The 26,576-nt window shown below is 42.1% G+C and overlaps 3 protein-coding genes across 4 annotated transcripts; 1 reads left to right on the top strand and 2 right to left on the bottom strand.

The window, feature by feature from the left end:
* The first annotated feature begins 5,146 nt into the window (after window positions 1-5,146).
* On the top strand, window positions 5,147-8,702 carry LOC102710803 (cytochrome P450 734A5-like). The gene is made up of 3 exons (XM_040526409.1): window positions 5,147-5,219; window positions 7,254-7,967; window positions 8,218-8,702. The coding sequence occupies exons 1-3, from the start codon at window positions 5,147-5,149 to the stop codon at window positions 8,667-8,669; spliced, it is 1,239 nt and encodes a 412-aa protein (XP_040382343.1). The 3' UTR covers window positions 8,670-8,702.
* A 26-nt stretch (window positions 8,703-8,728) lies between these two features.
* Window positions 8,729-13,313, bottom strand: LOC102714026 (calcium-binding protein 39-like). Of its 2 annotated transcripts, XM_015839906.2 has the most exons (12): window positions 13,145-13,313; window positions 11,984-12,148; window positions 11,794-11,912; window positions 11,453-11,527; window positions 10,935-11,028; window positions 10,774-10,833; window positions 10,555-10,620; window positions 10,375-10,473; window positions 9,857-9,901; window positions 9,424-9,526; window positions 9,209-9,311; window positions 8,729-9,001 (listed from the first exon to the last, which is right to left on the bottom strand). In XM_015839906.2, the coding sequence occupies exons 1-11, from the start codon at window positions 13,250-13,252 to the stop codon at window positions 9,235-9,237; spliced, it is 1,011 nt and encodes a 336-aa protein (XP_015695392.1). In that variant the 5' UTR covers window positions 13,253-13,313; the 3' UTR covers window positions 8,729-9,001; window positions 9,209-9,234. The 2 variants fall into 2 exon arrangements, with proteins under 2 accessions (XP_015695392.1, XP_006658046.1); XM_006657983.3 differs by having other exon boundaries at window positions 8,731-9,311.
* A 1,590-nt stretch (window positions 13,314-14,903) lies between these two features.
* Window positions 14,904-16,623, bottom strand: LOC121054960 (probable galacturonosyltransferase-like 4). The gene has a single exon (XM_040526195.1). The coding sequence runs from the start codon at window positions 16,546-16,548 to the stop codon at window positions 15,469-15,471; it is 1,080 nt and encodes a 359-aa protein (XP_040382129.1). The 5' UTR covers window positions 16,549-16,623; the 3' UTR covers window positions 14,904-15,468.
* Window positions 16,624-26,576: the final 9,953 nt, after the last annotated feature.

The raw sequence follows: 26,576 nt of genomic DNA, 5'->3' as shown, positions 1-26,576 counted from the left end.
TCAATATGTCATAGCTCCTTGTCACTTCAGGTGTGCACAGTAGTTCCTGTGTTTTGATCATGCTCAAGTGATGGAGGTTTGGAGCCAGATCCGCATCCATGTCGGAAAGAAGCATGAACCACATGCACTGCCCCCGTAATTGTCAAGCTAGATCCTCCAATGAAGGCGTTGTCCTTTCGGAGGAAAACAAGTACTATGTCTCTGTCTGTCTGAAAGAAGCTAAGGGGTTAAATTGTACTGAACTGTACTACCATGGTGAGAGCAACCGACTTTACTGCATTTTGCCATGAGAAAGCTGTGAATGTTTCCTGCAAGGTTCTTGTCAAAGCTCCTGTGTGCCAGTAGCAGCCATTTGATAGGGCAGAGGTTGCTCTCACTCACCATGCATTTGCAAGGTTTAAACTATGCAGCAACACTTGAGAAAAAAGAAATGCTAGCAATTGCAAAGCTAGTGGCAGCTGCTCACTTGCTTCATCTTTAAACAATGATTCTGCCGGCTATATATGGCCAAGTTCCTTTCTACAGTAATCAGTACTATTCTACTCCCATGCCTATCCACAGACCAAGAAGAAACAACGAAGTTTAGCCTTCTTAATCTGCAATCCTCCTTAATGACAGCATCATGTTGACTTTGGTAGTTAAATCTCCTAAATGATACCCCAACAAGGCCATTACATTACAGTTACAGCAATACAGCATCATATCGTTCTGCTACTACATCTCTTTACATTTTTTTTTCCTGAAGAACATCTCTTAGGCAGTGTTCTTTGAGCTATTTGAGTTGAGATATTATACCGTTATTTCCGTGAGCGTGTTTCGATCTGCTAAGTGTTAAGATTTTTTTTTTAAAAAAAAGTTAGAGGAAAATTTCTTTAAAGAATCAAATAAATCCATTTTCTAAGTTTATAATAGTTAATATTCTATCCGTTTCATATTATATAAGATTTTCTGAATTTGACTAGATTTATTAGCACATATATGAATCAGACAAGACTAGAAAGTCTTATAATATGAAAAGAAGGGAATACATAATTAAATTAATCAAATCTATCTTATTTTGCTTGTGGCCAATAAGCTAAGAGTTATAAGCGAAAAGAACATTGTCTTACGCTGTTAGCTCTAGCTTCTGCAATGTCAACGGGGAGATTAATTAACATGCTGCATTGGCGTATGCTGCAACTACAGCCCAGCTGTTTACACCACGCGGCCGGTGACATGACAGCAGGTAATGACAAAGGCATGATGCAGTTTAGCTGCCCCTTGTGCAGATGATTGGCCTCTTAAGATTAACATAAACACCTGCAGAATATTTCAATCTCTGATAGATAAAGACTAGTGTGTCCTGTAGATGACAGTTTTGTTCACAACGACTTTGAGCTGCACAAAAGCTTTCTCTCTCTTTTTTTTTCACTTCTGAATTTCTCTCTCTTCGTCTGACGAAGCGATCGGTTCATCAACAACGGCCAAGCGATCGGTTGATGAACAGAGCGACGACTTCTGAGAGAGTGACATTCCAGGTCATTTTGTGCACTGTCAATTTCTAGAAGGTACACCCTGTTCTTTCTATTTGGCGTTCTCGATTTTTCAGTTTCGGATTTTTTTTATACAGCGTTAAGGTTTATGGATTTAGTTTGAAGTATCTGTCTATTAATCATGTGTTGAGCAAATAATTATACCTAAATCAAATCAGAAGGCGTGCTTCAGTATAACACTGTTTGCTTAAGATTTGTGAAGCAAGATAGACTAAACTGCTTTCGTAGAGCTTTCATTCAGAAGGAAAAAAAAAGATAAACTAAACTTCACGAGGATCTGGTGTTGATAGGAAAATAACCAAAATCAAATTATGGGTAATGAGAGTGACAAACCCAGTTATCAAGCCTTGACAGAATAGCAAAATGTGCTTGTGACCAAAGCGTCTGTGTTGAATATAATCCTTCTGTTTGGTATGAGCACTAATGTACTCTGTCCAACATATTCCTTTTTAATGTACAATATTCAACATGTAGTTTGGAAAACTACAGTTCTAAGTAAACAAAATTTTGCCTCTGGAAACTACAGTTCTACGTAAACAATATTGTAGTTTGGAAAACTACAATATTCAACATGTAGTTTGGAAAATTACTGGGTACAAATCCTCTAGAATAATTTCCTACGCGCTCCTTTAAAAGAAAGAAAGAAATACTTTGAAATTCCTACACAAAAGCCTAATCCACAAGAATTTTAGAAAAAATCTAGCTCAATCATCTCGAAAAAACTTCATTCAGCAATTCCTATGAAATATCCCGACAACATGACTGACTAATTGACATTTCTTAACATCCACCGCAATACATGTGCTTTTCTTTCTATTCGTGTGTTTTTCAAAATCCCTCGTTCCAAAGAAGCCCTAAACACACTACCATAACAATAAAAAAACCACACAAAAAAATGTTTCCATAAACAAAGAAGAACCTCAGATCAGGCTAAACCAGCAGCACTCCAGCTCGCAACCGACCCCCCTATATTCATCCATGATCCATCTGATGCACAGAGGCTAAGTCATCAGTGTTAGAAGCAGCAAAGGCAGCAATAGAATAATAATCTCATGGTGTTTTGTTAATCTCTAGGCAAAGAATAGGAGGAGGGACAGGTTGTGAGGAACAGACTGTCCGCACTTGGCCGCGACAGCACCCCGACCGCTGCAACCTCTCGCCATGCTTTTCCGGGGGGACAGCAAGCGAACAAGAAACAAATGCGTAGCACCACCCTCCCCCCGTCAACTTGCGCCACCCCCCTCCTCCAAACCCAAATGCTTTAACAAAAAAAAGGGAGAGATGGCCGCGTTCGGATGGGTGACAGTTATTCGGCACAGAAAACGTAATAATAGATTAACACATAATTAATTAATTATTAGTTATAAATAATTATAAAATAGATTGATATGATTTTTTAAAGCAACTTTATAATAGAAAATTTATATAAAAAACATACCGTTTAGCTGTTTGAAAAGTGTGCGTGCAAAAGAACAAGAGGATCTGGTTTAGTAGTGAGAGAAGAAGAACACAAACATAGTTTGATTAGTTTTAATTTGGAGGTGATAGGCTCTTTTGGTTTACTTAGGATTGTGTGGGGGCTATAAAGTGTCCAAACATGTTTTTGTGCTTTTGGGTTTTTATTGGCATTTAATAATTAATAATTTGGTGACATTTCGCCGGTAACCTGGCTATATGATCGAACACATATGTGTACTTGTTTAGCAGGACAAGTTATCGTGTTCTTTTTAGCTTTTAGATGAAAGATGAAAAAATATTTGATTTTTTGATAGTTACTTAATGATGTAAATGATGGAATAAAGTACCATGAAGTTATAAATCTATTTTGAAAAGGTAGGTGGTGAACTTTTATATAAAAACTTTTTTGTAAAAATACATCATTTAGCAGTTCAAGAAACATTCGTGTAAAAACCGAGCAAAAATCCAAGAAAAAGCTAAGCTAGAAAACACAGCTCGGTGAAGGCTCACCGTGTTGCCATGATAAATGATATAAAAATATATTTGGTTTTGGCTTTTTACGAAAGAAAGATGTGAGGAAGTAATTCTTTTTATCCTTTTGATGTGTTGGTCTTTGAAAATGTTCATACATGCATCAGTGCTCCGCGTTTGTTGTTAACTCGATCATCACCTGACACACATATGTAGACTGATTTGATGAGACATGTTACATTATTTTCTAGGGATGAAAGTGGCGATTCGTTTTTAAACTGTAGACAGTCTCGTGATACAGAACATACTTTGTCAAAGCCTAACCGTGTTTCCATAGCAATCATATAGTATTTGGTTTAATATTCTTCTTTTTTTCTAAAAAAAGATGTGCACAATTTTTTTTCTCTTTGATTCTTTTGATGTCTAGGTCCTTGAAAACGTACGTACGTCAATGTATTGTCCATATTGACACTTGCAAATAGGTTGTGTTCTTTTATATATAAAAAATGAAAGCTAAAATGTATCTAATTTTTCATACTTATTTAATGGTGTAAGCTATGAAATTAACCACAAAGTTGATAATATATTTTAGAAATACGAAATAATAAACTTCTACATAGAAACTTTTTTAAAAACTCACTGTTTATAAAAACCAAAAATAATCTGCACCGTAACATCCAAAACGAACACAACCATAATATTACTAGGTAACTAGTTACTGATGCAGTAGAAAACTTCTTAAATATTAAAGAACAACCATTAAAAATTGACCTATGTTAAAGTGTTGATTCAACGACCACAATACTAATATACTTTAGTAACAAAAGTAACCTACTCAGTGCAATTCCATGCACCAACTAATCCAGAGTTTTTCTCAAAATAAAAAAACTAACCCCAGAACTATAAATGATCAATTCCTTCTGCATCAGACCATGCATAACCTGGTCACCTGCATGGTAACGAAGCACTCCCTCCTGTTTTTCAATTTAACGTAATTAATTTTTTATCTATATTAGACTATTCGTTTTATTTAAATCTTTCATGCAAATATATAAAATTATAAGTCATGTGTAAAGTGTTTATAGTAATAAATTAAATAAAAAAATTAACAATTATATAATTTTTTTAATATTACAAACGGTCAACTTAGCAGATAACATCAAAAAGAAAATAGAGGTGCATATAATCAAACACGTTTATGACGTCATCACAGCATCAAAATTGATCAATAAATTCCTCGAAATCCCTCTGATTCAAAGTCCAACTGCCGCTACGCATATATAAACCCGCGGCAAACGGCACGGCGCGTGGACACATATGCCGCCGCCCGCCGCCGCCGCAGCAGCAGCAGCAGCAACATCGTCGTCGTCGTCGTCGTCGTCGTCATCATCATCATCAGCAGCAGCAGCAGTAGCACAGAGCAGCGGCGGCCGGTGGCCATGTGGTGGCCGTGGCTGTGGCCGTGGTGCGCGACGCCGCCGACGTGGGGCGCGGTGGTGGCCAGCGCCGCGGCGTGGGTGGTGGTGTACGCGGCGGCGGCGAGGGCCGCGGAGGCGCTGTGGTGGCGGCCGCGGCGGCTGGAGCGGCGCTTCGCGGCGCAGGGGGTGCGCGGGCCCGGGTACCGGTTCTTCGTCGGCAGCTCGATCGAGCTCGTCCGCCTCATGGTGGACGCCTCCTCCCGCCCCATGGAGCCCCCGACCTCCCACGACATCCTCCCTCGCGTCCTCGCCTTCTACCACCATTGGAGGAAGCTCTACGGTAATCAAACCCTCGCCCTCTAATCTCCATCTCATCATTTCAAATTTTTTTCTCTCCCTCTAATTTCCTCTCCGACTAATTTCTCTCCATCGATCAAGTTTCACCGTGCATGTACAGTTGCAACCTTCAAATTTCAAATTGGCCATTTGTTTCCCATTTTAATCTGTTTCAACTTCACAGAAAAAAATAATCTGATTTTTCTCCACTCAATTTAATTTTTTATGTAATCTCCATCTCCAATTAATCTCACTCTATTGGTCAAGTTTCAGCATGCATATTTTTTAATAAAGGAAGTTTTTATTGATCTCAGATAATATATACTTGCGGCTTTGGAAAATTCAAAATTGGCGATTTGGTGCCCATTTTATTGAGTGTCAAATTCAGATGAAAAAATTCAGAAGAGACTAATCAAGTTGTGCATTTGATACAAAGTAAACTTTATATAAATCGCGTAGGCTATGACGCGTGAACCGGGAGGGAAATTAGGAAGGGGACATGGCTCCATGCTTTTGCAAGTAGAAACAAGAAGGCAAAGGTTAAATTATGGTTGATTAGGTGAGATGAGAGCTTCACTTTGTTGTACTAGCTAGGTGTACTACCACTGCATGCCCCCCCTCCCTCTCCACTACTGCTGCTACTGCTCTCTTTCTTTGATAATGCTGCAGCTAGGTTAGCCATAGCCATAGCCTCCCAAGTCAAATCTTGGTGATGTTGTCATCACTCACATCTCATCTCACCATTGCATTGCATGATTCACCCATCCATCCATGAATCCATGGATCTTTCCAACAGGCTGTCAATGTAGGTCAATGGTCATGTGATTGAGTGAGTAATTAATTAATTAAGCAAGGAGCTTAATTAGCTTAGCTTGGCTAGCTCACACCCATGCAGATCCATCCGGCAGCCCAGGATTTTTCAGAGCACAACCCACATGCAGGGCTTGCTTAGTGATGAGTCCTCTCCTGCTTGCTGCACATTGCCAGAGCATTTTCAGTTCAGGGATCTGCCCTAATTGCTTCTGCTAATGCTCTGATTAGTTTATCTGCTTTGTCACGGCAACCGATGATCATTCCATCCTTTTTTCAACGGTTTGTGGAGTATAATATGGTGAGCATTAGCTACCTACAGGCAGGCATGCACATCCGCGTTTAATCCAAGCGAGGAATCTTATTGTTGATCGGTCAGTCAAGAAATGATGAACTTAATCTCGTCTGTCAGTTCAGTGCTGGTTTTTATTTGCCAATATGTCACAACTCAATGGATCATGAGCATCACATTGATGCTGCCTGCGTCTACTTTGAATCTGTCAAAGTTTTTTTTTTTTTTGAATGATGAATCTGTCAAAGTTGACTACATATATACACATGACACATGCACACATAACCTCTTTCCTACGTCGATCTGGACCGTCCGATTCCTATCGAACGGTCGAAAAATCAAGGGGAAATTGCACACTCCCTATTTTATCTCCACTGCCAATGAAACTATAGTATGTCAAAAAATGACAATATTTATTAAAGTCTTTCGAAGCACACTGCGTTCCAGCATTTGATAACGCCGACGAGCAATTGTAGCGGCGGAGATTTTTTTGGTGGGTTTTACTCCATACTCTAAATTTTCACAACATCGCAAATCCAACAAAACATACATCAAACTTGCTTAACTAGTACAATATGAATATACATCAATATATATCATTGCAAATAAGCTAAAACCAACATTTCTACATATATATGAAGATCTTATGGACCAAAATTCAAGGTGGTCCAAGACCATTCCTTGGAGTTGTATGGATCTAAATTCTTTATCATTATAACAATGATATTATAGTCACTGATTCATAGATTTTACTAATAATGAGACTCATATATCAGTGACTGTAATAAAAGTAACATAATGACAAAGGATCTCAATCGGAAGCTATCTATGAGCAACTGATATGTGATTGTTTAAAACAACAAAAATTATAGAACTGAAGAGAATAGTATCGTGTAAATTGGTGGTAATCAAAATGTTTCGACTTTTTGCCTACAGGTCCGATGCATTTGATTTGGTTCGGGCGCACGCCGAGGCTGGTCGTCAGCGAGCCGGAGCTGATCAGGGAGGTGCTCCTGTCGCGGGCGGATCGCTTCGACCGGTACGAGGCGCACCCGCTAATCTGCCAGTTCGAGGGCTACGGCCTCAGCAACCTCCACGGCGAGCGGTGGGCGCGCCGCCGCAGGGTGCTCACGCCGGCGTTCCACACCGAGAACCTCAGGATGGTCGCGCCGTTCGTCGCCGGCACCGTCGGCCGCATGCTGGACGGCCTGGCGGAGCGCGCGCGCGAGGCCGAGGCCGCCGGCGAGGCCGAGGTCGACGTCGCCGCGTGGTTCCAGCGCGTGCCGCAGGAGGCCATCACGTTCGCCACGTTCGGCCGCCGGGACTACCACGACGGCAGCGTCGTGTTCCGGCTCCAGGACGAGCTCGCCGGCTACGCCGCCGAGGCGCACAGCAAGGTGTACATCCCCGGGTACAGGTTCTTGCCGACGAGGAGGAACCGGCGCGTGTGGCAGCTCGACAGGGAGATCAGGAAGCACCTCGCCAAGTTCGTCACCGACCTGCAAAGCAGGAAGGATGATGACGACCACGTCGACGATGGCGGCGGCGGCGGCATGAGGGAGTTCATGAGCTTCATGGCACCGGCCATGACGGCGCCAGAGATCATCGAGGAGAGCAAGAACTTCTTCTTCGCCGGGAAGGAGACGCTGACCAACCTCCTCACCTGGACGACCGTCGCGCTCGCCATGCACCCGGAGTGGCAAGAGCGCGCCCGCCGGGAGGTCTTCGCCGTCTGCGGCCACGACGACCTCCCCACCAAGGACCACCTCCCCAAGCTCAGAACCGTACGTAATGTCATCACGCCGTCGATCGCGACGTCGCATATAGATATATGCATCATGCATCCATGGGATTTCTTGGCTGATTTGATTCCTCTGTGTTTGATCAATGCGTGTGCAGCTCGCGATGATCGTGAACGAGACGTTGAGGCTGTACCCGCCGGCGGTGGCGATGATACGGAAGGCGAAGAAGGACGTGGAGCTCGGCGGGTGCGTGGTGCCGGCGGGGACGGAGGTCATGATCCCGATCCTGGCTGTGCACCACGACGCGGCGGTGTGGGGCGCCGACGCCGCCGAGTTCAACCCGGCGCGGTTCGCCGCGGACGACGCCGCCGACGGCCACCACCGGCGCCGGCACCCGATGGCGTTCATACCGTTCGGCGGCGGCGCGCGGGTGTGCATCGGGCAGAACATGGCGCTCATGGAGGCCAAGGTCGTGCTCGCCCTCGTGCTGCAGCGGTTCGAGTTCCGGCTATCGCCGGCGTACGTGCACGCGCCCCGGGTGCCCATGATACTCAGCCCGCAGTACGGCGCGCCGGTGATCTTCCGGCCGCTGACGTCAGCTGCATCTTAGCAATACAAGAAACCAACCCTCCATGTTAATCGGATTCAATTAATTCCTTCCTGTATATTATCATATATATACCCCCCACATATATATTGTCAAATGTCAACGGAAAAATATATAGAAGCATATCATATTCATACGTAACATGTTTCAATTGATAGCTGCTGTCACAGATCTTGAAATATTTCGTCAGCTGCGATTCATGATTCAGTAGCTGCTGTCAAAGATCTTGAAATATTTCATTTCAGTTCTGAACAAAAGATAATGCCTTGCATCAGCTGCCATTCATAATGGAGATCAAGTAGCATGTTCAGCCATGTCCACAATGACATCAAGTTCTGTTAAAACAAGAATATTTGATGTCAAGACACAATTTCATTTACCAATTTATCTGTGGATAAATGCACACATCAATAGTAAGTATATTCTTATGACCAACTACTTCTTGGCCAAAGTATTTCCCTAAGATAAGCACCCTCTATACAGGGATCACATTATACAGGAGACCTTAAGAACAAGAGAAGAAAGGGATCACATTTCTTGACCAGTGAAACTTGAATTTATTGAGGGTCTATACTGATGAGTGCACAAGCTTCTCAATTTCCTTGACAATTAAATCTCTCTCCTCTTCAAGTTGCTCATCTTCACCTATTAAAACGAGCACAATTAGAAGAGTGCCATAATCTGCATCCCTCAACAATCTAGCAACGATTATTTCTCCATTTCTGGCATCAGGTTGGAAGTAGAGGGCAAAAAGTACCTTTGCCTGTGGGAAGATTGTCAAGGTGCTTCAACAATTCTCTGTGATTGTCTACCAAGACTTGAATAATATCACGAGGCTTGTTTGGATTAGCAACAAATACCTGCTTCCATGCAGTGAAAGTGAAACCCAAAATAATAGTGAAACAGAAGTTATTATGCCATTCCAATGGACTAATAATATCAAGTTCGATAGAATATTTCACAAATCAAACAACATATGATCAAGTACAAAAAATGATTTGATTAAATATGATACCATATCACAAGAAACACAAAATTCTGTAGAAGTTATAACACTGAAAGGTCAACTATAAGCAACTTCAGAGGATCATTATGTGATAATTAACAACTGGTATTAATTCATTTGGCACTAGATGGTTAGTTATAGCTAGCCGAATACAAAGGTTGAAAGATTATGGATAAAGTAATACCTTGAAAATGTGGAAGGCGCATATCCGGATATTTTTGCTTGTATCCTACAAAAGCTTCACTTTAGTTGAGCCATTAAGATAGCATGTGCATAGACATGAAAAACTGATTAGCCATGAAGCAAAAGGAAGTTATCTATAACAATGAGCTGTAGCCATGGCTTAATTGTCTTAAAACAGAACTTTATAACCCTGTTCTCTTCAGGAGTGTGACTGCTTGTCCTTTTTTCATATACCGACAAGGCAATGTTTAACCACTTGGCAAACAGTATGGCATTCAAGTGTTAAACCTTTATCACCTAGACTGAAAATGATTACAATTGGAACTTAGGAAATCCTTTGGTTGGCAATCCAGTAAGAAAGCAGGATTTCTTCACATACTTGGAGCACTATCTACCATTGTCAAAAAAGAAAGAAAGTAAAGAAGAGCCAGATAGAGAAAGTAAAATAAAGAGGCTAATTTAATACATTAGTGACTTCCAAATGTAGAAGCAGGAAATGTATAATTACTACTCAAATACCTTCAGCAGGCCAATCATGATATTTAAATAACTGACTTCCAAAATGTACCGCTTCATAATTTGAGCATTTGGGGCCTCTAACAAAAACTCTGAAAGAAACTGAAATGAACCAAAACACTTTTAAATATCCTCTTTCCATGTTCAGCAATAAATTGAATAGAGCGATCCAGATAGTCTAACCTTCACTGATTGTCTTCTTGTAACATAATTAGTTGAAGTTAAAAGTCTTGTGTAGAGCACAAAGAACTGCAAATGAATTATCGATATTAAAGATATGTATAGAAAATTTTATAATGACAATAATCAACATATACATTACAAAAATGATGGTGTTGACAAGAAAAAGGTGGGGACATCATAAATAAACACAGTTCACAAAAAGATAACTCTCCAGCTAACCTGCTCATAATGGGAGAACAGAAACTCTGAAACTGCACCTTCATGTTTGGTGAGCAAATCCTGCAAACATCTTGTCAAGAACAAACCATCAAGTTTAAGAACCAAAACAAAATTTCCAGACAATATAGCGTAGCATACCAAATTAACAAAACTAGGTTTACCTTGAAGGTGTTCAGAGCATCAGAAGCAATATCAAAGTTTGATAATTCAACATACTGGAAAAACAACTCGAAGCTACTTGACTCCAATAAATATCTGAAAGAGCGCTACAAAATCAAATATTCAAATGCATGTAAAATTAATTGATATATTGTTAACTAAATGGTATTATTGGTATGGTTGCTTATTCGCTTTAGTTAACTAGCTGATAACAAAGCCAAGTTGTTCGTTGATACATTTCAGAAGATAAAACTGAAAGGTGTAAGAGCTAAGAGCTTCATAATGTTTGTTAATTAATTTAGTAAGCAATCGATAAGAGGGATGGGAACTAGCGAGTAAACGTTGTAACTGCCATGTTATGAAAATTGCTAAATTAATTCACTTTCCTGTTTTAATATGTAGCTGAAGAGTTTCTTTAAAGCATATTGGATACCGTGTTTTCGTGAATGCAACATAAACAAGCTCAGTTAACTTCTAATGATTACTTATGCATAGGGGAAATAATTTTATGAAGCCTTACTTTGCAAGTGTAGGATATTTTATGCATTCTCGCAACATATTCCCACAGTTCAATGCAACTTCCAAATTCTTGTAGCTGATGCAATAGAGTTAATCAGCTAACCAGAAAAGCATTCAATGACATAACAGTAGACACAGATCATAAATAAGTACAATTAATAATGTATTTAATATGGAGATAAATAAACTCACACAAATGATGGGACACGAAGGAAAGTGAAAGCATAAAGGAATTTGCTATCACAGCAAATAGGCAGTATCAGGAATGGCACCATATTTGCATTACTACCAATAAACGAATTAACATGTTTTCTATCAAATACTCAAGAAAATGCGCCTTACCAAACTACAAGGTAATCTAGAAGATCAACATGATTTTCAATATACTGCACACAGCAATATGCTTCATCAACCTTCTGCCTCAACAAAATGCTCCAGCAGTGGGCAAGATCCTTCCTACCCTGTAATATAGAACTAGGGGGTCAAGTGAGCTTGATAGAAAGGACATCAAATTCAACTGATGAAACCATACCTCCCAACCCAAGGAAGGCATATTCTGAACAAAGAGCGAAAGGACATCCTCCTTGCAAATTTCAAGGGCTATCTGTAGAACCTGTTCCTGGTTTGGTTCGACTTCTCCATCACCGGAAAGCGTCTGTCTCAGGGTAGATATATTTTTCTCAACATCTTCAAGAGCCTAGTTAGAAGACAAATACTATGTGAGAAAACCTGTGGTTTGTAACATGGTGTTTTGTCTGTAAATAAGCACATACATAGTGGAATATAATAATCATAAAACAAGGGGTAAATCAAAGAAACAAATAGGCCATTGCTTATAACTAGCTTCCAGAAGTCTACTTGTATATGGACACTGCTAAAAGAATTTCTCAACATGAAAGCATATTTACGAGTAAATGGCTCTTGCAGTAGTGATAAACTGAACCCGGTTGCTAACAGTTCCCAAGTACCACATTAATCCTTTTAGTGAATAAATATAACAAAATCCCCTTTTCCCAAATCACAACCTCCAGTCAATTTTATTGTCAAGTACTACCTCCAGACTCCACTCAATTTTATTTGTCGTTTCAGACAAATGATTTGGCCTGCTATCTTCCTAATATAATTGTCCTAAACTTATAGGTATAGCTCCTCAGCTCGAATCACCTCAACATTGCCACCTTCATCGCCACTAAATTGGAGCAAAATAAGCACTCCAAGTCCAATGGTAGGCACAGTCTCAGCACAGGCCATTACCATCCAAATCCCAAAGGTCCGGATTTGTGAAGATTTAAACCACAGACTAATCCCATGGCACCACCAATTGTGGCATCGAAGAGGCAGACGAAGACAAACCACCCGGATTATATTGCCTTCCGTGTCTGCCACTACTACATTGTAGGACGAATTCTCACCAAATCAAGCACATTTTGCGCTACCACCGTCCTGAAGCACTAGAACTTAAGATCCAGATAGATAGCTCATCACTCATCAGGAGAAAACAAGCGACAGTGAAAGTAACCGATGGCTGGAGCACTAATCAACCCAAGATCCCAGCTTTGCGCGTGCCCAACGGGGGTGTGAGCCGGCATGTGCCGGCAAGGGGAAAGGAACGAAGCGCGCGAGGTCGCGGGGCGCAGTTGAACGCGGGAGCAAGAGGGAGGAGAGGGGTGGACGGGGCTCCTGTCTGTCCTACCTTGGCGCCGGTCCTGGTGTCGAGGGCGAGGAGAGACTCCTTGATGGAGCGGACGACCTCCTCCGGCGACGGGCGCGCCCGCGACGCCGCCCGGAAGAAGAAGGACATCCTCGCGGTCGCCCTCGCCTTCGCCGGCGAGGTGAATCGAGTGGGAGGAATCTGAGCTTCGTGTCAGTCCAGTCAGGTCACTGGTCTCCGCATTCGTCTTCGACGATGTGCGGAGTCGCGGACGACTGCGACGGCGCACGTCTCAGGTTTCCGCCTTCGCACTGTGCTCACGTACTTTTGGAATACGCTGCCCATTTTTTTTTGTTTTTGCTCTTTTTTAGGCCTTGTTTAGTTTCCAAAAATTTTTTTCCAAAACATCACATCAAATTTTTGGACATCTAAATAAATCATTAAATATAGATAAACCAAAAAAACTAATTACACAGTTATGAAAAAATGTTAAGACGGATCTTTTGAGCCTAATTAGTCCACTACAGTAACCAACATGTGCTAATGACGGATTAATTAAGCTCAAAAGATTTGTCTCGCGGTTTCCAGGCTATGCGTGAAATTTGTTTTTTCATTCGTGTCCAAACCCTTTCTGACATTCGATCAAATATTTGACATGACACTTATTCTAAAAATTATCTCAATCTAGACACCCCTGGGATTACAACGCCAATGCTCTCATTCCGTACCATACAGCGCGATAGTATCACACGGACTGATGGTCTGATGCAGGGTGTGTATCTGTTGGCTGTCGTGGCCAGGGTTCATGAAACAGTTCCACCTGCCGAAGCTGTGGTGGCGTGATTATCGTGCGATAATTCCAAAAACATAGTTTGTCATGATTATCATATAATTTGAAGAAAAAAAATCATCGCTCGTGGAACGAGAAAAGATTGAAAATCCGTGATAGTGATGGTATGAAGTGGAAACCATCGTTTGTTGGATGAAGAAAAATTTTATTTAAATAAAACCATCGGTTACTGCTACCGTGTCCTATCCAGCCTGGTCACCGCAACATTTTTTATAAATCTTGGTTATGACTTGGTAAATAGGATTGGTATTTATTTATTTTTGAATTACATGCATCTAATGCATGTGCGCGCACACAACTATACACAACACCACACTCATACAACCGTCTCCGACTATGCAGTCTCACCGTTTGATGATATTCCCTAACAAAAGATCATTTAGATGAAAGTTGATCGTTTGAATGAATGCACCGAATCGGGGTTGGCATAGTAAAATCATTGTCACGATTAAATATATTATGAAATATGTGTCGATGTTAGCATTAGTACGTGTGACTAATATAGTCAGTTATAAGAGTTGTGGCGTCGATTTGTGTTTTCAGTATGGCAGCAATCTTGCGTTTAGATATGGTTTGGCCAAAATTCGAGAGTTTACTTGCATACTCGTTCGGATTACGCCTGAAGGCCCAGGTGATGTGACTGGGCCTGATATTTGGTGGGCTTCTCCATCTATTTCTTTGATCGCGGCCGACGATGAGATGATGGTACCGACCGACTAATATTGTTATGGTACTGTTATTCTAAAATATAATTATTTTAATTTATTTAGAAAATACTAAAATTTACTTAAAATGTTTCTTTAGTCATGTTAGCGATAAGTTTTGACTTTGAATTGCTTAAATTCCTTTTTCAAATACTTGATTGGTTGTAGAATTATTGCTACAGTGAGAATCATATAAATGCTCGTAGAAATGGATTTTGAATGGACTGAGTAAGTACATGAAATACGTAATAAAAAACAGATGAACGGATAATAAATTAAGCTATGGATCGCTCTTTCTTTGTCCCCCTGAATGTGTGTGTTTTCTCGTGTGATATATCAACATCAAAGCATGTCTACATACATATATGTGCATGTACATACACATCTGTAAAGTGTACCCACCCATTTCACCACCCTAATCTGTATACTTCTTTACACATCATACACCCATCCCAACCTGCAACCGACAATATCCTATACATTGTACATCACGCTGAATCAAATCCAATCCAAGGCCAAAAATTTTTCAAAGAACCCAAAACCAGAGGAGAAAAGATGCATATATGAATGGATTCACGTCCTCTGATACGGAAGAAAAAAAAATGAGATCCACGTATCAGCGACTATAACAATATTACCATGATAGCAGAGAATTGTAATCCCTTAGCATGCAATTAATTTTTTTTTTTGCCTTTTGTGTTACATGCATGCATGCACGTAATACGTACATCTCTTCATGGATTGATCTCTTCCTCCTATCCCTCGAACACCGTGCACCGGCGGCGGCGTGGCTCGGCTCGCCGGCGGCGTGGTCACTCCTCGAGCGCGGTGGCGGCTGGCTTGTAGAGGTCGTATGGCGCCCAGAGGTAGTCGACGGTGCAGGGCTTCCGCGAGTCGAGTCGCAGCCATGGCTTCCCCTTGCCGCTCCAGTGGAGGAGGCTGATCGGGCCCGGGTGGAGGCTCCTGCACCTGCCCTCCATGTTGTCGCCGCCGAGCCCGTGCTGGTTCCACCGGTGGTCCACCGGCTTGATGTCGCCGGCGAGCACCAGCAGGAACGGCGGCAGCGAGCCGAGGTGGTAGATCCGCTTCTGCTTCTGCACCGCCATCCACTCCTCGACGCGCCGCGTGTACCCGCCGCGGCGCCACCTGTCCACGTCCATCACCATCACGCCGGTGTTGAAGTAGCACGGGCGCCGCCCGGCGAACGTCGACCGGAGGTCGGCGTCCGACCAGAAGGCGTCGGTGAAGTACTTGGTGAAGTTGGCGTGGCAGTACTCCGGCGCCGCCACGACGTGGCCGCCGAGGTCCACCGACCAGAGCTTCCGGACGTCGTCGACGACCACGACGTCGGAGTCGAGGTAGAGGACGCGGCGCACATCGGCGGGGAGCGTGTCGGCGAGGTAGATCCGCGCGTAGTTTAGCGGCTGGTCGAGCGCGTGGCGCACCGACCGCGAGATGCGGCCGCGGACGCGGGACGGGTCGAAGCGGTAGAAGCTGACGGGCTCGAGGTACGGGAAGGTTGCGCGGATGGCGGCGACGAGCTCCGGGCGGTCGGGCCGCGCGGCGAGGAAGTGGAACGCGACGCTCTCCGGGCACGCCGTGTGCTGCAGGATGGACAGGACGGCGGCCATGGTCCCCCTCAGGTAGTTGGCGTCGAGCGTCATGGCGATGTCCACCCGCCCCTCGGGCGACCCCCTCGCCGGGCACTCCTCGCCGTTCCTGAACGCCGGCGCCTCCCGGAACGCCGGGAACGGCGACGCCGACGGCAGCCGGATGACGTCGACCCGGATCCCGGACGCCCCGCCGACGAGCATGATCAGCAGCAACGACGACAAGGACCAGGTGAGGCCGGCGGCGGCGACGGTGGGCGCCATCGCCGTGGTCCTTGTCATGGGGAGAGGCGGTGCTAGGAGGGGAAGGGCGCGACCATGGCGCGGCGCGCGGGTGGTGTGGTGTTTGAGGGGGGAGGGGGGTGGTGGGAAGGGGAGGAGGATAAAGTTGGGGAGCCGCGGGGATGGAGGAGGGAGGGGGGAGAGACCCAACTTAGGAGGAGGAGCTCGCCGTCGCCGCCGCCTCGTGTTTCCCTCTCGTACCCCTACCTTCCTACGTATATTGGTCGAACACAATATGTCAATATTTAATTTCATCTAGAACACTAAATTAATCTAATTAAATTCACTAATAAATATATTTTTTATATATTTATTTATATTGCAAAAGCTACTTATTTTGTATAAACGTAATTAATTTTAAAGTGGTTTGAATTAACAATTCTAAACTAACTTATAACATAAAGCGAAGCGAGTTCTAGAAGTATAAAATACAATACTTCCATCCGGTTTAATAATTCTTAGACAAGATACGATATTCTAAATTTATCTTGTCATTTTCTGTTAATATATATAGTCCACGTTCGGTAGCACCCATGAGTTAACTTAGCACTCTTGTTTTCCGCGCGCACGCTTCCTGAACTGCTAAATAATGTTTTTTTAAAAAAAATTCTATAGAAAAGTTGTTAAAAAAATCATATTATATATTTTATATTTTTAATAATTAATAACTAATTAATCGTGTACTAATCTATTATTACGTTTTCTGTGCCGAATAAGTTAACTTATCACCACGTCAACCAAACGCAGCATTATAAATATAACAAAATGCTTCTTTTATAAAACATGTTTCTAGAGTTTTCATATTAATTATCTTAGAGGTTACTATTAGTTAAAGTTTTAAAAACTTAATTACACCATTGTCTAAAACGATAAGAGTTATAGGCCGCCGCGTAAGTCAAGGGGCTCCACCACCACGCATGTGTCACGGCCGCCGCGGCGCGCCAGCGTGTCATGCGTGCATGTGCTGTATTCCCCTCGTCTCCGACTCGCCGGTTGGCTGTTGCAATTGCAAGTGACCTGTAGTTTGTAGAGAAGTAAACAAGACATAATAAGTTGTTCATGGCATATATACACGCCAGGTAGGTCGTGTAGCCGATGGATGGCGTGCATGATGTCGATCGATGCTGTCAGTCGCCGTGCAGAACGTGACGGTCGCAGCTGCACAGGAGGAGGTGAGATCAGCTCATCGTTGATCTGATGGTCGTCGCGACGCATCGTGTCGGTTGCGATCGATATGATCCAACCGACAGAGTTAGCAGTGATTCTGAACAATGCGTTAATTACTTCTTCATGTTTGCTGCTGCTCCGTCCACCGTATATTTGTCGCTTCTACTTATGCAACTCGTAGACCAAATTTTAAATTTTTAGCGTTAATTTTAAAGTTAATTTGAGATTTTTTTATTATAGTTTTATTTTCAGACTTTGCTTCTAGATCGCTAAGAACATATATATCAAAGTTTTATGCATAATTTATTTTTCGTTTGCAAATATATTGTTTGATTTTTTAAAAAATAAAATAAAATAATGAACCCATATGTCGCAACCTCATTGATTAATCATTTCTTGTTCCTGAACTTTTGCGTGTCAGGGACACGACCAAATCAAATGTGGTTTTTCAAGTTGGATGAACTGTTTGTTCTCCATGCCCAGAAAGCGAGTTCCAAATTCCAATCATGGAAGCTGGGTCCAGGAGTCTCCTGTGTTCCTTTTACTTTGAATGGTCAATCAGCTTTGCTGTGTTTGTCTTAATTAATGGGCATATTTTTATTCTGCTTTCTTCCTCTGGACACAGCAAAGTAAGTGAACGTGGCCGTTACAACCTCCGAGTAATTGGTTAATTGATTATGATTGGTCAGCTTATCATGCTACTACTAATATAGTAATCATTTTTCTCTTGGGTGTAATGTAAGGCTCATGTGGTTTCTGCATTCGTGACGTCTTGTTCCCAAAGAGAAACTGATGGAAGAAACTCGATCGCAATGCGTATGCGTTCAGAAATCAGAATTTCAGATCATATATACTACTAATATTACCCATGAGCAACACGAGGAAGACACGGGAAAATGATTAAGGAATTGCATAATGTGCCGGCGAACGCTGACCACGTGCATCGATTGAGAGCGTCAGATTTCGTATCACCATCCACCGACATCACTAGGGGGTGATTCAGACAAGCTACTGCAACTTCGCAGCAACCAAAATTGCAGAATCTGCAATTATCTGCTTCAGGAATGGTTGGGAGCTTTCACTCTCTTAGATTTATAAATCTCATGATGCAGGTTCTGTAGATACTGCATTTTATTGCTGGGGTGCTGGGGCAGTAAAACGGAGAAAAACAGACGAGCTTATCAGTATTACAGCATATGGATTACTCTGAAGGTCGTGAGATGATCACCTGCATTGTGCAGAGAATCAACAGGTTCTGGTACAGAGACTCCAGTAATTTGCTGCAAAAATACCATGAGATTGTGATTTGTCACAGAGGCATGTATGGCATTCCTTAAACAATCATCCCAGAAATGATGCCTTTCAAGATGATTTGGCATCATTTTTTTTTGCAGGAATGGATTTGGCATCAATTCATTGGTGCATATCAGGGTGTGAAACAATATCAAACTATATAGTTATTCAGATATAGAAACAGAAACTGCAACCAACTGGAAAAGAGGGTGATAGTTCACTGTGAGATAGCAAATCAAACCTGATTTACACCACATTCATGCCCACGGTTGGAAGTATCCATGACCATGAGACCACTACCATATTGCCTTAACATCTGCAAAAACCAGTTCTAAGGGAGCATATAAGCACTACAAAAGTAACAGAAACACAAGTTTGCATACCATAACCGACACTCAATGTCTAATGCAAAACATGGTTAAGCCGATAACATAAGTTCAAGATTTCATTAGGTTCTTACAGGTTCTTCAAGATTTGGTACTAGGTTGTATGAATCATAGAAGGTACCGAATGGTAATCTCACAAGCCCTCATTTTTGTCCTCCATGCTACAGGGAGGCTTATCTTATCACCAAACCTGCAGCAATAAAAGCTACAATTTCTTCACTTGTCATTGACATCTTATGCTCATCCTTAATAAGTCAATAGGCGACATACTGTGCAGGAAATTTAGATGACAGACTTTTCTGCCCAGGCAAAACCTCCGTAGGCAAATTCATGGTCCACAACCTGACATAACACACACTGGCACACATGATTTCTTTTTTACAAGGAATCCAAGGTTACATAGGATAAGTCAAGTTGAATGGCTAGTACTAGTAAATATTTCTGATACAGTTAACTGGCATAAATAAGTTTAGATGATGACAACAGAAATGAAGCATCACTAGTTTCTCCCTGAGCACATGGTTCTCCCTCATCCATGCAATTGTGCATGCTGTCTGATGTTAAAACGTCAGGAAGGCCACGCTCCAAACGTTTGGGCCTCGTGGCATTTTCATGATGTCAAATCGGTTGTTTCGGACATCCAGAGAATAATAACCCTCACTATGTATTTTCCATCTCCAAGTTTTAACTAAATAGGGCAGGCTGTAGCAAGGGGACATGTATGTATCAGGGCTAACTCCAACCTGACAGCAGACGGCAATGACATGAGAGCAGGGCTTGTGAAATAGCTTCACTTTGTTGCATGAACATTGAGCAATGCTTATGGTTTTGCATCCACTATTCTTTGTGTTATGGATATATTTTTAATGCCGTACGAACAGTTACCTCCTTCCGCGTTGACCGAACCTTAAATATTTGGCGCTCTTCCTTCGAGAGAACTTTTGTGTCATCGGTGTTTATGCAGATCACTTGATACAACTGTGCTTTCTGAGTTTTAGCGTTCATGTCATCCTGGACAGATTCAGGGAAGCTCATGCAAGGATTGCCCATTGCTTTGTTTGCAGCGGCACTTCTGTTTTTGAAATACTCTGTCACGCGTTTAAATGTCACCCACAAGTACATGGAGTGGAAGCCATTCTATCCCCTTCAGCTTCAATACATGGTTGCATTTATTTATATCAGTTTCCATAATGCCATACCTAGCTCCATTTGTATCATGTAGCAGTGACCATTTCTCCATTGGTTTTGTACTGATCCAGTCAGAAAACATGGTTATCTGGTTTCTGCTGCCATTGGTGCGGCGATTATTTTCCTCCAAGTTAAGTTGGTTACATGGGGTTTGTGCCAAAAACACTGGCTCACAAGGCTCAACTGACTCCTGCCGCATTTCTCTACCAGCACCGCCTTCTTTATCTATCATAAATTTGAGTGTCAACTCATCTAGCTCTTTCCAGATTTTAACAAACTTACTTTGTTTGCTCTGCTGACAAAGCCTCTTGAACATCATCATCAACTCCCTGTCATGAAAATGTGAGAAGAAGTTTTCAGCAAGGTGTTGGATGCACCACCGACTTTTTACATCCTTCCATGGATGTGTTTCTTGAGGATTATTCTGGAGGTCTTCTATAGCATTCAGCAATTCCCTTTTGCCATCATGTATGATGCAAACATGAGATCGCTCCTTCACAACAGCATGTTTGACGTTCCTAAGAAACCATAGCCAGCTTTCCTTGCTCTCACCCTCGATGGCAGCAAATGCTACTGGAATGGGGTAACCATTAGCATCAAACGCTAGAGCAGTCAACAGCATCCCTTCATATTTGCCACATAGTGGCATCCCCTTAACACAAATCACAGGACGGCAGTACACAAAAGCCTGCGTACACTGTGCAAATGCCCAAAATATACGGTGCAAGACTCGGAAATCTTTACAGCCTGCAATCTCTACATCCTTGATGTCCACAAAACTGAAAGGCTCTGCACATGGTGTGGACTTAAGTAACTCCGCAGCATTGTTGTATGACTCACAAAAGGTACCAAATCGCATCTCCAAGGCCTTCTGCTTTGCCCTCCATGCTCTAGCATGACTAATCTGCTTATCATAGTTGCGAGCAAAATGAGCTACAATCTGTGTTGTTGTCATTGTCAGGTCTTCTGCAATGCAGTGAGAAATGCAATCCAATGTATAATCACGTGTCAGATTTTCTTGCTCAGGCAACACAACCGTTGTCAGCTGAGAGTAATCATCAGGTATCACTTTAAGCAAACTGCCATAGTTGTTGATTTCAGATGAGTCCACATACAAAATGAATTTTCTCTCCCCATCTTTTGCCTTCACTTTCTGGCAAGGGTATGCCATTTTTTATCAGACATACAATCATAGGTCTTCAAGTCCGTTGGAAAGGAAAGCCAATCTTCTTCTATGAAGAACCCCTTGATTGAGAGATCTTGTGTTTCTGGATGGAGCCTAAACATCTTGATAATCCAGATCTGTAGATCCACCAATGACATTAGCAGTGGGGGACGGTAGCTCGGCAATCAAGCATTCGCATCCATCCAAATCATCGAAATCCACGAAATGAATATTTTCTCTATGCCCATAATACAAATGGCCGATATTCTTCACGCAAACCTAAACCAAAAAAATGACAAAATTACTGCATGCATCAGGCTAATGTTGTATTTAGGGCAGAACAGAACAGAAACAAAACAATAGTGACAGCATTTTCACTGGGAGATCCAGGCATTGTCAGGTGCCAGTGGCAAATCACAGCCTCAAACGAATCAAACAAGAAAACAAGATGCGGGGAGTTGCTCTGGTTGGGATTTGGGAGAACGCAAACTTCTGCCTCCCAGGCTTCCGCTTGGCCGCAGCCGCCGCGGGGCACTTGCGCTTCCTCCTCGAGCCGGCGGCGGAGGCACCCTGCGAGCTCAAAGCACACAAAACTTCAAGAGAGAGAAGCCGAACGAAGAAGATTCGAGAGGGTGGAGAGGAGAGAGGAACCGACGGGGTCGACGGGCTGGGACGCATCGGTGCCAGAGGAGGCAGGAGACGGCGAGGAAGACGGGGGCGAATCGACGGCCGCGCGCCTCGCCATGGGCAGCTCAGCTCCACCGGCCGCCGCAGAGGTGTTCGCTTTCGTCGCAGAGGGAAAGGGAGATTGGGAACTCGTTTTCCCTCCATTTCTCGCTCGTTTTCCCGCCATTGATGACTGCTTTGGGCCTGAAGAACTTACGTGCTAAAGGCCCATGGGCCGCAAGGTAATGGCGCTCGTGATTATCGAATTACTACATCGTTTTGGCATAGGCTTTTCCTGAGGCTTTTTTTAATTTTTATAATTTTATTAAAACTTTGTAAAAAAATACATTTTTGTTTGAATTTTTTGCATTTATATATCCTAAATGACCACCTAGAGGATTATTAATATGATGCGGAGAACAATTGTGGGCTAGCATTTATGCAGAGTTGCAGACAGCCCACTTAACTCCTTGCTGGTGTGTTTTATCCTGCATTATGGGACGCCAGCAAAACTCCATCACGGCACCCATAAAGCACACTAGCTAGCCATTTTTAGGATTTTTTAAGAATAACTTAATATTTGTGTTATGTGTAAAATAATGCCAGTTGCAAACAGACCTATCGTAAAAATCTAAAAAAAACAAATTTAAGCTTACAATAAAATCATTTTCTATTACAATATATATGATTTCCATTACTACTATTTTGTTTTAATCGGTTGCAAAAAAAATCTCAAAAACGTCAGTCGTCGTTGATCACCCCTCCACCAGCACCAACAGCCATACACCAAGTCAGATCAATAACCCATTTACATGGGTGTTTTTTTTAATAAAAGCCGACCTACTGTACGTTAGAGATTGTAAATTTTTTAATAAAATATATTTTTGCAAATTATTAATAAAAAATATTTAAATAAGAAATCCTTACCTAGGTTAATGGCCTTTTGTATTTTTAGCCGGTAATATCTACAGTCCTAATCGATGATTAGAATAGTAACACAACCATTCTAGAATCATATTATTAACATCTGCTATAACGGTAGAAGTTGGTCGTATGACAGAAAAAGAAGTTTTCTTATCATATATATCTGGGCGTGCACGAGTGTTTTCATCTGATGTCTTCCCACTGATGTACATGAATTGTTTGTAGTAATTTCTTGAGTAAATTTCACAAAACTACAAATATTTGATCAATTTATCGGAAACTACATTAAGCACTAAATTTTTCAGAAATCTACAGATTTAACATCATGTATTACAAAGTTATAGAGTTATAGCTAAGTTATCCGACACAAAAACATATTAATAGATTAGTACATGATTAATTAATTATCAGTTATAAAAATTAAACAAATAGATTAATAAGCAACTTTTCTCTAGAAAATTTTCAAAAAAATACACCGGTCAGTAGCTCAAGAAGCGTGCGCGCGAAAAACGAGCCTGGCTTATTAAACCAGAGCAACGAACATGACCTTAGTAGTGAAACTATCAAAGAACTACATGTTTTATATTTTTAAAACTTTCAAAGGTTGTTTTGGGATAAAATTGATGTTAGATTTGTAGTTTTGTGGGACAATTTCTTAAATACGTACTTTTATGATAGTTTAATCATACCATCCGTAATTTTGTGAAATTTACTCCAATATTTTATATAAAAATTCTTTGTTTTGCCCATGTGTATTAGGTTTTTGGTTGATCTCACGTAGTCATCATGTTAAAAAGTTGATTGTTCATAAAAATCAAAAGGAAAAAGAATTTAAGTATAAGAACACACTTGAGCCACTTGGTCCAGTAAACAGGGTAGGTCTCCAAGGGCTAGAATATTATACATCCCTATCCTGCAGACGAGTTATAGTTTCTACGACCATGCAGCCCATGTTGTTCTCAACTCAGGTATATCAATCAAGAGAGCATTGCAAATGATTGTGGAAATTCAGGGTGACTTAGCATAGGTAAGTACAACGGCGAATACAGATTCATGATACAAAGCAAATAGATGCCCATAACTACAGGTCATACCAGAAACTATACCTCGTCAGTTTCTCCTAATGAGCAGTTTTCAGTGCCTTGATTGTCAGCAACTAATGATCCACTCTCAGTGTTGCATCGTTGCTCCTCATAAACACGATTATGTGTCCCATCAGATGTTAGGGATACAGGAAGACCAAACTCGAGCTTTTTGTCAGGGATCCATGTCGGTGTATTTCCTGACATAAATGCTGAAAACGAAGGAGCTCTGCTGAACTGCTCTGACGTATAGTTTCGGAAGGACTCGGATACCTTGAATTTTCCACTGAAAGTGTTTGCTAGTTGAGACAGAGTGTAATATGGGGACATGTATTCATCAGGGCTAACTCCAAACGTACAACAGACGGCAATGACATGAGAACAGGGCCTGCCAAGCAACTTCGGTTTGTTGCATGAACATTGAGCAGTTTTTCTGATTGTGCTTTGAACGGAATATTTGTTATAGGAAGTTTCTGTCTCTGTCAGATAAACAATCTCATGCTTCTCCTTTGACTGAACCTTAAAGTCTCCCTCAGAGAAAACATTTTTATCCCTATTGTTCATGCAGATCACGTGATGCGCCTCAGCTTTCAGCATTGTGGCTTCATTTCATCCTGGATGAATTCAGGAAACTTAATTGAAGGGTTGCCAATTGATTTCTTTGCAGCAGCACTTCTAATATTGAAATACTCCTTGATGCGCAGATATGTTGTCACTACTAATCCAGAGAGCGGAAGGCACTCTAGCCCCTTCATTACATGGTTGTCTTTGTATAAGTCAGCTATATTAGTGCCCATGATACCATACCTAGCTCCATTTGTGTCGTACAGCAATGACCACTTAGCCATTGGTTTTAGATAAATCCACTCAGAAAACCTTGTTATTTTGTTCCTCCTGCCACTGGCAGAATTTCTTGCGTCCTCATCTCTGACTGAATCAAGATGGTTGCATGGGCTTTGTTCCACAAACTCTGTATCACCATGCTCAACAGATTCCTGCTGAATTTCCTCACTGGCACCACGTTCTTTCTCCTGCGTATATTTGAGTGTCAACTGATCTAGCTCCTCCCAAATTTTGGCAAACTTACTTGATCGTTTCTGATGACAAAGTCTCTTGAATAGCATTACCAGCTTCATGTCACCAAAATGTGTGAAGAAGTTTTCAGCAAGATCTTCAATGCACCACCGGGTTTTTATGTATCTCCATGGATTTGTGTCTCGAGGATCGTCACAGAGTTCCTCTATAGCATCAAGTAACTCTCCTTTGTAGTCATGTATGATACGCATACATCAGATCGCCAGTCCACAACCGCAAGGTTCACATTCCTAAGGAACCACAGCCAACTTTCCATGCTCTCACCCTCCACAACAGCAAATGCGACTGGAATGGAGTGATCATTAGCATCAAATGCTAGAGCAGTCAACAACACCCCTTGATATTTCCCACATAATGGTGTGCCCTTAACACAGATCACAGGACGACAGCACATAAAGGAACGTATGCACTCTGCAAATGCCCAAAATATACGGTGGAGGACTCGGTAATCTTTACAACCTGCAACCTCCGTATCCTTGATATCCACAAAACTGCCAGGTTTTTAGATTCTATGTCCTTAAGTAACCTTGGTGCATAGTTGTATGAATCATAAAAGGTACCAAATCTCATTTCCAAAGCCTTCAATTTTTGCCCTCCACGCCCCAGCACAACTGAATTGGTGGCCATAATGCTGAGCAAGATAGGCAGACATTTTCTGAAGTTTCATTGTCAGGTCTTGTGCGAGGTGACTGGAAATGCGATCCAAACGGAGAAAATGTGTCAGTGTTTTTTGTTCAGGCAGCACAACCGTTCCTAGCTGAGAACAATCACCAGGTATGGATTTGAGCAAACTGCCGTAGTGCTTGATTTCAGAGGAGTCCACATATAATATGAATATTGACATCCTTCCCTTATTGGCAAATGAAGCCCATGATTCATCAGATAGACAATCAAAGGTTTCCCAGTACCCATTATACCAGTCTGGAACTAAGACGGGGAGGCAGTAATCGGAGCAGAAACCCTTAATAGAGAGATCCTGGGTTTTAGGATGAAGTCCAAACAATCTGATAACCCAGAGCTCTACATCTACCAGTGACATTGGCTGCGGCTGCGGTGGTAACT

The sequence above is a fragment of the Oryza brachyantha genome, chromosome 7 (assembly GCF_000231095.2).
Source record: "Oryza brachyantha chromosome 7, ObraRS2, whole genome shotgun sequence".
Classification (NCBI taxonomy): Eukaryota; Viridiplantae; Streptophyta; class Magnoliopsida; order Poales; family Poaceae; genus Oryza; species Oryza brachyantha.
This window is presented reverse-complemented; position numbering and strand designations above follow the sequence as displayed.